The sequence below is a fragment of the Garra rufa genome, chromosome 10 (assembly GCF_049309525.1).
Source record: "Garra rufa chromosome 10, GarRuf1.0, whole genome shotgun sequence".
Classification (NCBI taxonomy): domain Eukaryota; kingdom Metazoa; phylum Chordata; class Actinopteri; order Cypriniformes; family Cyprinidae; genus Garra; species Garra rufa.
The window spans coordinates 28567040-28583666 of NC_133370.1; the positions used below are offsets into that span (position 1 = coordinate 28567040).

At 36.5% G+C, this 16627-nt stretch overlaps 1 protein-coding gene across 1 annotated transcript in view; it reads left to right on the forward strand.

Moving 5' to 3' along the window:
- Positions 1–4578: 4578 nt before the first annotated feature.
- vipr1a (vasoactive intestinal peptide receptor 1a) overlaps positions 4579–16627 on the forward strand; it is a 32442-nt gene continuing 20393 nt past the window's right edge. Inside the window, exons 1-2 of the mRNA XM_073849418.1 lie at positions 4579–4906; positions 13285–13391. Of these exons, the coding sequence (XP_073705519.1) occupies positions 4579–4906; positions 13285–13391 (435 nt within the window). The remainder of the gene's footprint in view (positions 4907–13284; positions 13392–16627) is intronic.

Consider the following 16627-nt stretch of genomic DNA (forward strand, 5'->3'; position numbering starts at 1 on the left):
TTGTTCAAATAAACCTACCATCAAAATTATAGACTGATCATTTCTTTGCCAGTGGGCACACATTCAAAATCAGCAGGGGATCAAATAATTGTTTTCATCACTGTATATATATATGGGCCATTCTACAGAACTGGTGCAAACTGCTGTTCCACAAAAAAAAAAAAAAAAAAAAACACATTTAAAAAGCAACGTATTCAAATAGTAGATTTTTATGAAGATAGGCTGAGACTGGTTTTAATTACACCCCTACATTTATGATCAGGAAATATTTATGTTTAACTCTCTTTCATAGCTACATAGTTACATAGATACGTAGATAGGTCTCATCATTTTGAGGTAAATGTGTTCAAAAGGATAAAAAATCTGTGCATAACCTTAAAGAATGTCATTACCTATTTTTGGGGGGTTCTTTTAGCTAGGTTTAAAAGTATGTACAATTGTCACTATCAAAACAGTCAAGTCCGCAACATTTGTTGAAGTTTCCTTTATTTGGGGGAAATAAACAAAATTTTGGTACAGTTATGCAATTTTTTGTGTTTTATAGTGTTTTAGCATGTGGGTTAAAATTCTGTAATGTGATGTGGTCGCTAGCAAAACATTACTGTCACTACTGAAAATGTGCTGTCACGACCGAAACCTGGGATTTCTTGTCAAAAATAAAGTATACTGAATTATTAACTAAGATGTTATGATACTATATATGAGTATATCAAAAAAGGTATATTCAAACTATTGAATTCTTAACTTTGAAATCAGTATGATCAACAATTAGCCTTTTACGAAGAAAAATTGGATTAAAAATACAACAAATCTCATAAATCACATTTGAAATATTGTTTAAATTGTAATAGTTATTGATTTACCTCTGAACACTTTTTTAAATAGAAATATGTATATTTACAAGAAAAATGTAAGCAAAATCTTAATTTGTGAATGTAACCCTTTTAATTAAATTATATTATTGTGTTTCGCTAGTGACACATTTGGTGAGAGGAAGTATTCCAAAACTTTCTGAAAATACAATATGAGAATTGACTGCACAACTGCTAGAAATGTGCACCTTGGATATTAAACTATTTGCATACATATAAAATTTGTGGAAAACGACTGAGACAGAGTTTCCAACTCTTGACTTTGCACCAATTCTGTAGAATGGCCCATATATGAGTCCTTGACTTATTGATGTACTATTTGCTGACTGGCTAATAACTAAACTGCTTTCAGCATAATATTACTAGCATGCAGTCAGGTGAATCACTGCTGACTTCTCTATTTTGCTAGACTGTCCAATGGACCTGTCAGTCATACAGACTTTGATTGACAGGTTTAAACATGAGCACTCATATCATGCCAGATCTCATTAAAATGAAGCCTTACCCTGATTTATTTTAGTGTATGTAACTATCTGGGGAACTGAAAAAACTGGCCTTTTGACATAAAGTTAATATATCAGCTTTTAGTTTCATATTTCCTGTAATAATTTTCATTTTGTTTTGACTCCCCCCTTAACACAGATGAGTAAAAGGAGTCATTTTTGACTTTAGAAGTTTAGAAGGAACTGAGGACTGTCTAGGGCAGTTAAGTTTGACGCAAGAACACCAATGAAAGTATTTCAAGAGGTTGGGTTGCTCAATAATCATGAAATTGTAAGGGGAAATGACAGTGTGGATCAATAAGGTTTTCAAAGTGATCTTACTTTAAAAGCAGCGGACATCCATTTCTGTAATGACACATCATTGTGGAAAATACAGCACTTTTGGGTGAGCTCTTATAAAGTGGAAAAGGTAGCTGACACATTGGCTTCCTTTTATAGAAAATGTCTGTGTTTTTTTATTCCATATGTATGATAGAGAATTTCAACTTATTTATTTGCATGTCCTTTTACTCGCTTGTGCTTTCTGTCAGAATTTCAGCTTTGATTTACGACCATAATTTTCATCCTATGAACTGTTTACACACATCTAATGGCTTCCAGGTCATATCATGTCTTGTTGAAAGGGGCATGCCTTTCCTGTGATACTCTGAGTGCTCTGAGAGAGTGCTTTCTGGAAGGAATCCAAAACATGGATTGAGGGATTTAGATGGTACAGGGTGAAATGCAGTGGATTTATCTTCCTCATGTGCTTGTGGAGTTCATGCAGGAGATAGCCTTTGGTGAGCTGTGATACAGGCCAGATGTGATTGGGAAAAGACCTGCATATATTAGATCAGGGGTGGGCCAACTTGACGATCATGTGATGGGAAAAAAACCTGATAACTAACTGACTGGGAATGTTGAGTTGGATTTTAAAGGAGACAAAGACCTATATAACAAATGTGTTGATGGAACAATTTATGAACCAGAGGGAAGAACAAAGGACACACATGGACCCAGAGGACACAAAAATCCTCATTAATTTATAGCGAACAGATTGAGGCTTTCTGGACCAATCATAAGAAACATTTGTTTTTCTCAGCACCGATTTCCCAGAACTGCTCCATGTTTATAGCTCAGAAAGAGTGTTTAAAAGATATTCAACAGTGAATGTTGATGCTTTTAGCGAGAATTGTTTTATCAGTGTTCCTACAGTACACACCAGTGTTTACGCTGCATTAGTGATCGCTGCGATTACGCTGATTTCAACAGAACTATGCGAAAGTTATGCAACAATAACTTGGATTGGTTTGCTTTTGGAAAGCTCTATTCACTTCTTTTAATGACCTCAAAATTAATCCAACACATTTTTTCTCCATTATATTGTGTAGGATGTCCTTCTTTTCTGTTTGTAGCCCAACCAGATATTATAGCGGACCTGAAAATGACTTCAGCCACTCTTTAATCTATTTGCAGTATATAACAAAGTGTCAAACAAAGTGACATTTATTTTAGTGAAATATGGTATAAATACACTTATCAAGCAAAATATTGAATACATTTTTAAGTTTTAAATGATATCACAATAGCACATTTCAGCACTTTCAAACACTCAGTTTTTATGATTGAGCGTTTGCTATTGTCCTTTGCATTATCAACACTGTTTTCCTGTTTAATACTGTAAAGCTGCTTTGACACAGTCTGTATTGTACAAAGCACTATATAAACAAACGTGACTTGACTTGACTTTCTGGTTGTCAGGTGTAAGTAGTCTGTTAATCTGTGTGAATGTTAAGGAGAAATGACTTCATACATCCACAAAATACCTTTCACCTAATGCACCTTGGGAATAGTTGGTTGAGAATAGTTGAAGAAAACATGAAGTTAGTTCTGGGGAGAGATCAAGAAGCATTTGTTTAGTCACATTCAGATGTTGCACTGTAAAAAAAAAGACAGTGAAACAATAAAATACTGTAAAAATGCTACAGTAAAAACCTGTTGGTTGGTAAAAAAAAAATGGTAAAAAAATGATCTTTTTGATGGTTACATCTAACATTGTTAAATTAATGTTTATTGCATTATTTCAGTTTCAAGTGTGTCACCGTGATGGTGTTTAGTGTTTGTGTAAATGGCACTGTGCACCTTTAATATTAGTATTGTTAGTATTTAAAAGCTGCTTGTACTTAAATAGGTTGGTTATATCAGTTAATGAAATTACGGTATAGTAATGTAAATTTAGGTTAAAACCGTAAAACCTAAAACTTTGTTACTGTATTTTTACAGTAAAATATGTCTTTACTGTGGGGCAAATAAGTATTTGATACACTGCCGATTTTACAACTTTTCCCACTTACAAAGAATGGAGAGATCTGTAATTTTCATTGTAGGTACACCTCAACTGTGAGAGACAGTATCTAAAAAAATCCAGAAAATCACATTGTCTGATTTTTAAATAATTAATTTCTGTTTTATTGCATGAAATAAGTATTTGATCACCTACCAACCAGTGGCTCTCACAGACCTGTTAGATGTATAAAATACACCTGTCCACACACTCAATCAATTAGATTCCAACCTCTCCACTATGGGCAAGACCAAAGAGCTGTCTAAGGACACTAGGGACAAAATTGTAGACCTGCACAAGGCTGATGGGCTACAGGACAATAGGCAAACAGCTTGGTGAGAAGGAAACAACTGTTTGCGCAATTATTAGAAAATGGAAGAAATTTAAGATGACTGTCAATCTCCCTTGGACTGGGGCTCCATGAAAGATCTCACCTCATGGAGTATCAGTGATCCTGAGAAAGGTGAGGGATCAGCCTAGAACTACACGGGAGGACCTGGTCAATGACTTGAAGGGAGCTGGGACCACAGTCTCAACGATTACCATTAGTAATACATTACAACGTCATGGATTAAAATCCTGCAGTGTGCGCAAGGTCCTCCTGCTCAAGCCAGCACATGTCCAGGGCCATCTGAAGTTTGCCAAAGACCATCTAGATGATCCAGAGGAGGCATGGGACAAGATCATGTGGTCAGATGAGACCAAAAGAACTTTTTGGTATAAACTGCACTTGCTGTGTTTGGAGAAAGAAGAAGGATGAGTACAATCCCAAGAACACCGTCATAACCATGAAGCATGGGGGTGGAAACATCATGCTTTGGGGGTGCTTTTCTGCAAAGGGGACAGGACAACTGCACCGTATTGAGGGGAGGATGGGGCCATGTATCGCAAGATTTTGGGCAACAACCTCCTTCCCTCAGTAAGAGCATTGAAGATGGGTCGTGGTTGGGTCTTCCAGCATGACAATGACCCCAAACACACAGCCAGGGCAACTAAGGAGTGGCTTCGTAAGAAGCATTTCAAGGTCCTGGAGTGGCCTAGCCAGTCTCCAGACTTGAATCCAATAGAAAAAATATGGAGGGAGCTGAAACTCTGTGTTGCCAAGCGACAGCCCCAAAACCTGAAAGATCTGGAGAAGACCTGTATGGAGGAGTGGGCCAGAATCCCTGCTGCTGTGTGCGCAAACCTGGTCAAGAACTACAGGAAACGTCTGACCTCTGTAATTGTAAACAAAGGTTTCTGTACCAAATATTAAGTTATATTTTTCTATTGTATCAAATACTTATTTCATGTAATAAAATGGAAATTAATTATTTAAAAATCATACAATGTGATTTTCTGGATTTTTTTTTTTTTTTTTTGATTCGGTCTTTCACGGTTGAGGTGTACCAATGATGAAAATTACAGATCTCTCCATTCTTTTTAAGTGGGAAAACTTGAAAAATCAACAGTGTATCAAATATTTATTTGCCCCACTGTATATGATCAGAATGCATGAATCAGTTGCAGAACCAATGCATTTTAATCACAATCCAAACAAACATGTCACTTGTAGCATAAACACTTTTTGATGTAAATTAGTTGTATAATTACAAAAATTAAAGCACAAACAGAATGGTCTTACCTTAACTTTGTGAACCAAACAAAAACAGCAGACAGACTGAATGAAAACGCAAATTCACTCACTGACAGCAGGTGGCACTTTTGGAACATCAGCAATACAACGTTTTCCTGGTCACTGCTGTAAACAAAAACAGCTCTGCACTTTTAAATACTACATTAATATGCATTATACAGAGGTAAGATGAAAAGCAAATCTAAACTTTTCTGAAGACAGTCAGTTCCTCTTAGAGATACATTCATATAAACCCCGAAATTCAGTATTTAGGATTTTCTTCCAATATTTCTTGCATCATAAACAGTGAGCTCGATCTGCCTGTTACAGTAATGTTATTTTCTAATCTTTGCGTTTGTCTTCAGTGTCTCTTGCTTCTGTTAATGAACGTTTACAGTTGGTTTTGTTATTAATAGTTCTAAAAGTGTATGCAGTTAATCCCCTCTTAATTCACGATGCTGTCTACATTGCTTGGCCATTTATACCCGTATGCCTTTTTTTTTGTAAATTCACACCATGTGCGGCCCTAAATTGTTTAAATGTATCTATTTGGGAACCCTGTGTGTGGAAATATCAGTTTATGGCTCTTTAATAGCACTGGTGCTTTTTGTAATCAAGCCTGAAGATTAAATCTCACTCCCGGTATTCCAGCTGTTCCTATATTATTCAGCAGGAGTGACATTTTTTTCCTTGAAGCTTAATCTGTCCAGTGGTAGTATCAGATTATAGATACAAAAGAATCTACCAGGTCTTGTGTTATGGTCTAATCAAGAAGCAATTCATTTTTATAGGAGCACGGAAAGGAAAACAAGCGTTACGAAACTTGGCAGCGCATAGATCCAGGGACATGTCATAAATTCATTTTGGGTGGAGCTTCTAGTGTCCTAATACATGTGAACTTTTTACCCAAGAGCTTTACAGCAAACATACAGTCATTAATCTTCTCAACTGTTCAGAGTGGTTTCTTTGCTCATAACTCAATCTTCACTTTCATGCTTCAGTCAAACACACTGTCAATAGTGCAATGACCTCATGATCACACCTCTTGTAAATGTTCAGAAAGCAAAGTTTACCAAGCCAAAGCTGTTCAACGTTACTTTATACACTTGCAAGCAAAGGTAAACACACCTTAAAGGAAAGTTCAAGGTTCCAGAATTTGTGTCCTGTTGATTGCCACAAAAAAGGCTACAGTGAGTCACTTATAATAGAAGTGAATGGAGCCAATCTAATTTACTTTTATTGATATTTTGAAATAGCTTTTATTTTATTTAAATTGTAAGGTTTTAGTCATTTTATTATGTGCTTTGATCATTTTAATCATTTAAAAACAGTGCCTTGTGAAAGTATTCAAACCCCTTCAGTTTTTTCACGTTATGTTGCCGCCTTATGTTAAACTTATGTTTTTTCCCACATCAATCTACACTCCATACATCATAATGCCAAAGTAAAAAGTGTTTTTAACAATGTTGCAAATTTATTAAAAATAAAAAACTGAAATGATTCCATTGAAATTTATTGATTCCTTGAAATTTAGCTCAGGAGTTTTTATATTGCTTGTAGATGTTACTACTCTTTGAGTGTAAACCTGTGGCAAATTCAACTAAATGAGTATGATTTGGAAAGGCGCACACCTCTCAATAAAAGTTTACCTGGTGAAAAGCATATCAGAGCAAAAACCAAGCCCTGAGGTCAAAAGAACTGCATGCAGAGCTCAGAGACAGGATTGTTCATCTGAGGAAGAGTTCAGAAAAAAATCTGCTGCACTGAAGGTTTACAGAAGCATGAAGCTTTCATTATCCATAATGGAAGACAATTGGAACAACTAGGACTCTTGCTAGAGTTGGTCTCCTGACCAAACTGAGCAATTGATGGAGATCAAGAAGCTGATGGTCACTCTAGTTGAGCTCCATGATCATATGTGGAAACGGGAGACGCTTACAGAAGGACAAACATCACTGCAACACTCCACCAATTCTGTCTTTATGGCGGTGTGGCCAAACTCAATCCTCCTCTTATTTAAGACACAAGAAAACCAGCTTGGAATTTGCAACAAAGCACCTAAAGAACTCTCAGACTGTAAGAAACAAGATTCTCTGGTCTGATGAACCTTAAATTCCAAGCACCATGTTTGGTGCTTGGTCTGATCTTTACTTTCACAGCTACCATCCCAAAAGTAAATTATGGAGGTAGCAGCCTCATTCTGTGGGACTGTTTTGTCAGTGGCAGGGACTGAGGGACTCATCAGAGTAGAAGAAAAGCTCAATGCACCAAAATATTGAGATTACCTTAATGAAAACCCAGTCCAGAGCATTCAGAACCTCAGACTGGACAGATGGTTGGCCTTCCAACAGGACAATAACCCTAAGCACACAGCAAGAGTGGCAACTCTGTGAATGTCCTTGGCTTGAACCCAATCAAACATTTCTGGAGAAACTTGAAATTGTGTGTCTGCCCCCATCTGAGCTGACAGAGTTTGAGAGGTGAAGAGGTGAGGAGAAGAATGGCAGATAATTGCCATATGCAGATGTGCAAATCTTGTTGCATCATACCCAAAAAGACTTGAGGCTGTAAAGTTGCTTCAGTAAGTACCGCATTAAGAGTATGAATACTTATGAACTGTACTTTTTTGCAGTTTTTAATTGTAATAAATTTGCAAATCAGTTTTTTGCTTTGTCATTATGATGTATGGACTGGAGTATAGATTGATTTGGAAAAAAGTTATTTAAAGCAGTTTAACATAAGGCTGCAATATAACAAAACATAAAGAAAACGAAGGGCTTTGAATACTTTTGCAAGGCACTGTATGTATATTTGAATCATTTTTATTATAGTAGTTTTTAATTAGTCATTTTAGTATTTTAAACTTAAACTTTATCTCAGTTAGTAGCCAATGCAACATTTTCAAATTTTATGACAACTTTTAACAAAATAATAAAAATCAGCTTCACACTTCTGCTTTTAAGCCCTCCAAAATATGGTCCCATTTACTTCTATTGTCAGTACTGCAATGTAACCTCCTTTTTTTAACAAAACAAGGGAGGAAACTTAATTATTTTTGGAAGTGTTCCACAAATGCTGTTGATTGAGCTTAACTTGTACTGGACCCAGAATACTCCTTTAATTACCCACATTCTTGCAGCTTCTCACAGCAATTCCACTTTTAGAGCCACTGTCATAATACGTCAAGCAGCTTGCGTTTGAAAGAGAAGGACACACCTACACACCCACCTTCATTGCAGAAAGCTGCTGTAATAACACTTTGCTCAAAGAGCTTTATCAAAAGCCCAGTCTGATTCATGTTTATACAAGTCATGCCATTATCAACACTTGTTTAAAGACCAAAACCTTACCAGAACCAGAACCCCCATCCTCACCCTTCAGGCTAGCGGGAATCTTGCATTAACTCTCACAGGGGGGCGAGCTTTAACCCGAGGCCCGGCGTGTATCTCTGCAGGCTTTGAGGCAGAAGACCTCTTCAAAGGCGCGCTCTGAAATAACATAACAGCGGGTTGATTAGCTCCCATGTTCGGTCCACATCTTCATACATGGTGCTGACAATCATTGTCTTGTTTTACGGAATGATGAAAGCATTCTTCTGACAATCCCTCATTGAAAACAAATCCAGACTCTAGCGGCAGTAGCTTATCTGTCCCAGTGCTTGAGATTACATAGACAATGTCTTGTGCGTTTGTATTCTGATGAAGAGATTGTCAGCTTTATTCATGCAAAAACATACTGAATGATTGTGTATTTGTCAATGATGTGAATTTAAAAAAAGGATTTTGTAGTCTGTGGGTGCTATTGTGAGTTGAGCAGGAGCAGTTTGTGCTTGACTGTAATCTGTTTATTAGCTAACACTATAAAAGAGCTCATATTTTATGTATTCCTGTTGCAGGATCTCTGAACGCCCTCAATCCTCACTTTGTCTAAATGTAAATTTTTCGCTCTCAGAAGTAAACATCATCAGCTACACATACTTCTGGCACAGTGATAATGAGGTTTTCAAGCTGTCCCATCTGAGCGAGATGATCACCGCCACAACTTGCCAAATGCATATCAAACGTTCCAAAATTTCACAGTGATGTATTTTCCGTCTTGCTTCCCACAGAGTCATTTTAATTGGATGTGGGGCTGGTTTTTAACTTAAGAAATTAGACAAATAAGCTTTTTTCTTCATGTTAACATGTTTAAAAGTCTTGGTGGACAGATGTAATGAGGTTGGTGCTCATTCATGTACACATCCGATTTGAAATCTTTGATGCAATTTTAACAATTTGTAGAGACTTTAAGTTAGAGCTTCAACTTTTGAAGCTAGTTATGGTTAAAAAGTAAACAACATTTGATTCCCTATCCGTTAATTCCACTGTACGAAATCCTGCTCATTAGAAGCTTTTGTGATTAGTTGCTAGCTGATTTTGTGACATTTGGTCACAAGCATTCTGTTCTAATTAAAGGGCACCTACAGTTGAAGTCAAAAGTTTACGTACACCTTGCAGAATCTGCAAAATGTTAATTATTTTACCGAAATATTGTTATTTTTTATTTTGTACTAACCTGAATATGATATTTCACATAAAAGATGTTTACAGATAGTCTACAAAAGAAAATAATAGTTGAATTTATAAAAATGACCCTGTTCAAAAGTTCTTGATTCTTAATACTGTGTTATTACCTGAATGATTCACAGGTGAATGATATTTTTGTTTAGTGATAGTTGTTCATGAGTCCCTTGTTTGTCCTGAACAGTTAAACTGACTGCTGTTCTTTAGAAAAATCCTTCGGGTCCCGTAAATTCTGTGGTTTTCAGCATTTCAACCCTTACCGACAATGACTTACCCACATGATTTTGAGATCCATCTTTTCACACTGAGGACAACTGAGGGACTCTCAACTATTACTGAAATGTAACTTATTTTGTCTACTGGGAAACATGTAAGTATCTTCTGTAGCCTCTGAAGGGCATTACTAAATAAAAAATTATGATATTTAGGCAAAATAACAAAAATATACACATCTTCATTCTGTTCAAAAGTTGACACCCCGGGTCTTAATGCATCGTGTTTCCTTCTAAAGCATCAGTGAGCATTTGAACCTAACAGTTTTGTAACCAAAGAATTTGTGGGACCTGAATTTTATTTATTTTTTTTTTTTTTTTTGAGAACAGCGGGCAGTTTATCTGTTCAGGACAAACAAGGGACTCATGAACAACAAAACAAAAACAAAACAAAACAAAAAAAACACAGCTGTGGATCATTTAGCTAACAACACAGTATTAAGAGTATGTAAACTTTTGAACGTGGTAATTTTTATGAATTCAACTATTACTTTTTAAACGTCTTTTATCTGAAATATCTTTTTCAGATCAGTACTAAATAAAAAATAACATGCATTTTATATGATCCCTCTTATTTTGGTAAAATAATTAACATTTTGCAGATTCTGCAAGTTCTATGTAAACTTTTGACTTTAACTGCATTATACCCCTTATTACAGTAAATAATATAAGTCTCAGGTGTCCCCAGAATGTGTCTGTGAAATTTCAGCTCAAAATACCCCACAGATCATTTATTGTGTAAAATGTAATTTTTGGGGTGTGTCTAAAAAGAGCTGTTTGGGTGTGTATCACTTTAAATGCAGATAAGATGCATATTCCCGCCCCGTTTTCAGAAGAGGGCATAGCGTGTACATCTCTACTTTGCATACCTACAGCAATAAACAACCCGTAGAATCAACATGACTGAAAGCGAGAGAACCGGTGTTCAGGCGTACATATGGGAAGCTAAACACCGAAACTGGACGAAACAACGCAATGTTACAGAGCTCGTGTCGCACTGACCTGTCACCAGAGATTGTATGTAAGCATAACGGTCAACTTGGATTACGTATGCCTTGATAACCAATCACATTACAGACATAACATCACTGCATTTCAGTTAGAGTTGCGCGACACTCAATCACCGTTTACCGATACCATAGGAATGAATGGGAAGTGCCATAAAATGATTCCCACCTGTCACAAAAAGGCTGTGACTTCTCTTATAAAACAAAAAAAGAGTGAACCCTCTCCTCTATTGACATCCATTCAAAAACAACAGTGTCTGGTATCCTTCCCTGCACAGCAGCATTAGCTTTAGCCATTATGCTTTTTTGTCTGAGATTGCAGGCTTGCCTTCTAGTGGCTTTGGAGTGACTGATTTGACAGCACAGGGAGCAAGTGTTTGCTAGCGCCACTGAAAGTGGACAGTGTGGCGCAAACTAATCTCACCAGCGCTGCGCTGGTCAATTATGGTTATCGTTTAACCAAATATGGTTACCTAAGCACTAGAATGACATGACATTCACAAAGCAGTCTGAAGATAAATAATTTGCACAGACATTAACGCATTTAGATTGATTTTAAGGTGCATTACCTAAAAAAATAAAAGTAATCCACTGCGTCCTCAGTGGCTCAGATGTTGGGAGAAAATGAAGACTCTTATGTTCAGTCTTACATCTAAATAAAGAACACCCAGATTACTTACGAGACATTGTTATTGGTTATTGGCTCGAGCACAGAGAAAATGGAGAACAGCCTACAACCGAAGAATTCTACGACCAAACTTGCTGAGGGCGGAAACTATGGTGGTAATGCAGGACTGTCAGTCAGCAGCTGTGGGTGGGGCCTGAACAATGTGACATCACACTGCACAGAGAATTTAAACAGCATGCCTAATGAGACTGATTTGTAGGGTTGTTGTGTTCACACACTGCCAACACACATTTATGTCCAAACACCATGTAAAAGGTGCCTTTTAATGTACAGTAGATTTACATCAATCCCTGTATACTGTTGTGTTTCACTGTCCAGAAGTAGAGCCTGTTGTGTTCTCTCGAGGTTTATACCTACCTTCTTTGATGCCCTTACGTTCTCCAAGGATGACAAGGTTCCTACAAATGAGAGTAACATTTTCAGGGGTGAAGAAGTTGATGTTTTATTCATGACTCATCTCTCTAATTGTGAGGCAAATCGTCATCTGGGAGTTTGGATACAACCAGTGACTAACTGTAAATTAAAATAGCTTTTATTTTCTATTTTATTTCTTTTTATTTGGTAGCAAACAGAATATTTCCAAATGCTGAGACATCTGTATGACATTTCAATACTTGGTTTAGTCAGAGACAAATTTGTAATCCTTGCCTCGTAATACTGGGAATATTTTGGGAGGTGCTGTTTTTTAAAATTCCATTCCTTTCTATTTATCTTCTGTTGTGACATCAACCCTCAAAAAACCTGGCCTCAAGTGTATGGCAGAAAGGTCATGAATTTGATAAGAGTGACATGGACATTACATGTAGCGGGAAAAAGTGAGAGGAGGATCTTAAGGGTCATTATGGGAATGTCATAATGTGTCCAGTGAGTAAAAGGATTTTCCAGCTGGTATTTCAGGCAGCGATAAGACGGACAGGACTACATCTGTTATTTTCCCTCCTCCATTTTGCAGAGAATGATTACCTGATGAGCTTGTCTACTATTCGCTTCACAAAAACAGGCTGGGTGCAGAAATCAGCCTCATTCAGTTTGAAGTGCTCCAGGCCTGAGAGGATTCTCAAGCCAGTGAGCGTTTAGCGCAGTTATCAGTTGCAGAAATCTCTTCCAAAAATGTCCATTGAATTTTGCCTAAAATAAATCAGATCACTAAATTTTGTGTTGCAAAAAATAAGATAAGATTAAGACGTTCCAAGTTTTCCAATGACTGTAGATATTTGTAATTTCCTGTTGATGAATTCATTGGCCGCTTGAGATCCATGAAGTGCTCATTTCCTTTGGTTGTTCTGCAGTAATCGCCAGCCTCATCTTTGGCAGTGTGTTTAAGAGTGTGTGAGTAGCAGTCATTATTGGAGGAATGAGGCTGTGATTGAATCCTGCGGTTTAACAGTCTTCATTTGTCTCTGTTTTGACCTACATACTCACTGTCCTTTTGCCCTTTGCAGGAAACATAACGAAGAGCTGTACTGCCAATGGCTGGACTGAAATAAACCCAGTCATCGTTGCATATAACTGTGGCTATGACCCAAATATCACAGAGGATGGAAACATGGTGCGTATGTTTGCTTTTTTGCTTTGTTTTAATTTGGCACCCAATGTGTTCTAATCAATAACAGCATATAGTTTTGCATGTAATAATTAGGCGTCAATCAAGTACATTGGGCAGGACATTTAAATGCTTGCATTTCATTTATCAACCTCATTATCGCTTTTCATCTTAAATATGTAAGTAATAGCAACTTTACATGGCCACTCAATCTAATGTTAACCTAGAAAAATGTGCGGTATGCAAGTGTCTGTGTAGAGTGTTTAAGCTGAACAGTAGCTCGCTTACTGCATGACAGATGGAGGCGCTGGTGTGGTCACTTGCTCTTAAAATACTCCATCATTTTTGGTCTTACAGATAAAAGTAATACATCTTTCAAACCTGCAAAGACTCTACGTTTATTTGTGTGGACACAGAATAACAATGAAATGTTGCACTTTTGTAAAATAATGAAAGCAAACAGGATGCTCTTTCTACCGTCTCGGTCTCCGCGAACTTCAAAACTCTGTGAATACTTGCCTTACAGACATGAAAAATATATCTATAGAGTGAAATGTCTACTTTTAAATGTACAAATTCAAATAGAAAACAGATTATGTAATCCATATGAAACATGCATACAGATCACTACTGTGGAGATAAAGTGTCAGCGTCGCCGACTTTATCTCTTGTGCTGAAAACAAAGAAAACAATAGTTTATCATTAAATTGATAAAATGTTAATGCAGTCTCCTTGCTGTTTTTTTCTAACACATTACTATATCTGCCGGTACGCTGTGGCAAACTTTTTTGTGTGTGCTTGAGCGCTTATTAAAGACTCATTATTATGATTTCTATGGTTTATTAATAAACGTGTGACTAATGCTGAAAATGAACAACTACTAGCTGACCAAAAAAAATCACTAGTCAAGGGCAGCCCTAGAAAAAATCATGATAAAAAGGCCTGCACATGCAAAATTTATGGGAAGACAGTATTAATAAATTATGCATTGCGATTTATTATTATTATTTGCGCTAGTCAATTTACTGGTATTTAATTCCATTATTTAATAACCAAAAAAAGCCTGTTTATACTATTTTGGACTTGACTTAGCTGTGATATTTGCTAATTTGCACTGTATTTGGTAGTGTGTCTGTCTCTGTTCTTAAATTTGCACATTCCACTCCCATCAGCACTATTATGGTATTGCAGTCTGAGGCAAATTTTCCCTGTTTCGTTAATCTGGCTCTTAACCTCAGTTTGTTAAAATAATTTAAGCAATATCACATAAAAGAAGCAAATGTTAATCCATAATCACTAGGGCTGTGACAATAAATCGAATCATCGCAAATAGAGAAATGATTCTGCATTTTCTGAATACATCACAAATCAATTCTGAGCTTAGTTTTTAACAGCAGATGGCACGGCATGCTTTAGAAACAGCCATACTCTGCTTGCTTCTGATTCCTTACACACACTTGAACCTGAAAGAATCATTCATAAAGTTTAAAAAGGTTGAAGCAAATAACAAGGGTGTTCATAGTGGGCTGTGTTTACATTAATCTAGTCATAAAAGCAGATGTACAAGTACGTTTAAATACTTACATGACTCAGCTGAACATACAAGCTATTCTTTGTGAGAATATGAGTGTGCAGTTGAAAAAAAAACTAGCCTAGAGTGCCATCTGCTGTTAAACTAAGCTCAGAATGGATTCCAGAGAGAATAGCGATGCATTCTGAAATTCTCAGAATCGATCTATGAATTGCGATACATTGATTTAATGTCCCAGCCCTAGTAATCGGTCCGTGTACCTACGTATAATTGGTTTTCTCGTTTTTGTTTTCAAAACAAACAAACGAATAAATGATTGGTTTATGCAATATTTACATTTTCTCCGGAACACAAAAACGAATTTCATTCATATTTTCTATTTTGTTTTCATTACACGTCGTTCAAATGCAGATATTAAAAAGTCAACAAAACCAAATCGAAAAATTTAAGTTTTTTTGAACAAAGCGCGTTTTAGTACACCGGAAGCTCGCTGCTGCCGCTGAAGGTTTTCACTTGAGACATAAAACATAAACGTAAACACACGGAGCCCGCTGTGTCACCTGCAGGAGAAAAATAATCAATCCATGGCGACGGTTTTGCAATTCGTCCCCTCAGTTTATAAACCGTACTCACGAATTCTTAAACTGTTCCCTCGGTTTAATAAATCGTGCCCACGGATTAACAATCCTGGAGCTCAGATTTTGTAAACCGTTCCCTCGGATTTTGAATCCGTACCCACAAATTCATAATCTGTGCGCACGCTTTCTCAATCAGTTCCCACGGGTTTGTGGCCCCGCCCCCAGATTCAATAAGGCTACCTGTTTATAGGTGCTGGATGCATTGTATTGCCTTTATTAAACTTTATTTTTCATAGTAGGCTATATGAGACCATGCAACTGACAAAACAATGTTTTTAGCGTTTATTTTACATTAATAACCAATAGAATAGCTGCTAAAACACCACATCTGTGTTTTATCCTAATGATGATTAATGTAAAATAAACGCTAAAAAGAGGACTATTTTGTAAGTGCGAATCATGCTACTTTAACGCACCAAAATAAAATAATAATTGAAGAGCGGCTTCAAACGGCTTTGCCTTATTTTTCAAAATATAAAATCGCCTGAATTTTGTAAAAAAAAAACGTTTGGAGAGAAGGTAAAAAGCAATACAAAACAAATAATTTACAGGTTATGTTGTCATTCCTTTGCTCTCAAACTGAATGCAATGTAATAAGAGGCCTTAATTAATAATAACATTAACAGTGAAGCATGCATCTAACTCTGGGTGAAAAGCTTATAATAAAATCGCCAAAAATCGTCTACGTGTTAAGAATGAGTATAATTTCCAAAGCTCTAAAAGGTTATTTAAAAATAAAGCATTCATTATAATAAACAGTTTACTGTCTTAATGTCTCCATTTTTTTTAGTCTACAAATTAAAATAATAATTACAATTATTAGTATTATTTACGGTGAGCATTGCTGTCACAGACATAAGAACCCTGCACAGGCCTCAAATCTATAGGCCCTAGATGCTGGCCCGAGTTTATCAGAATTCAGTAATATGGGCCCCAATCCGACCAAACCCGTCTTTTCCCCCTCTTCTCACAAAACAGCGTATACTACTGTTTCAGCTATTAAAATAGTCCAGTTTTGTATGTAACGCGATTATATAAAGTGATTATATTTTGTTTCGTTTTTATTAAGTTAA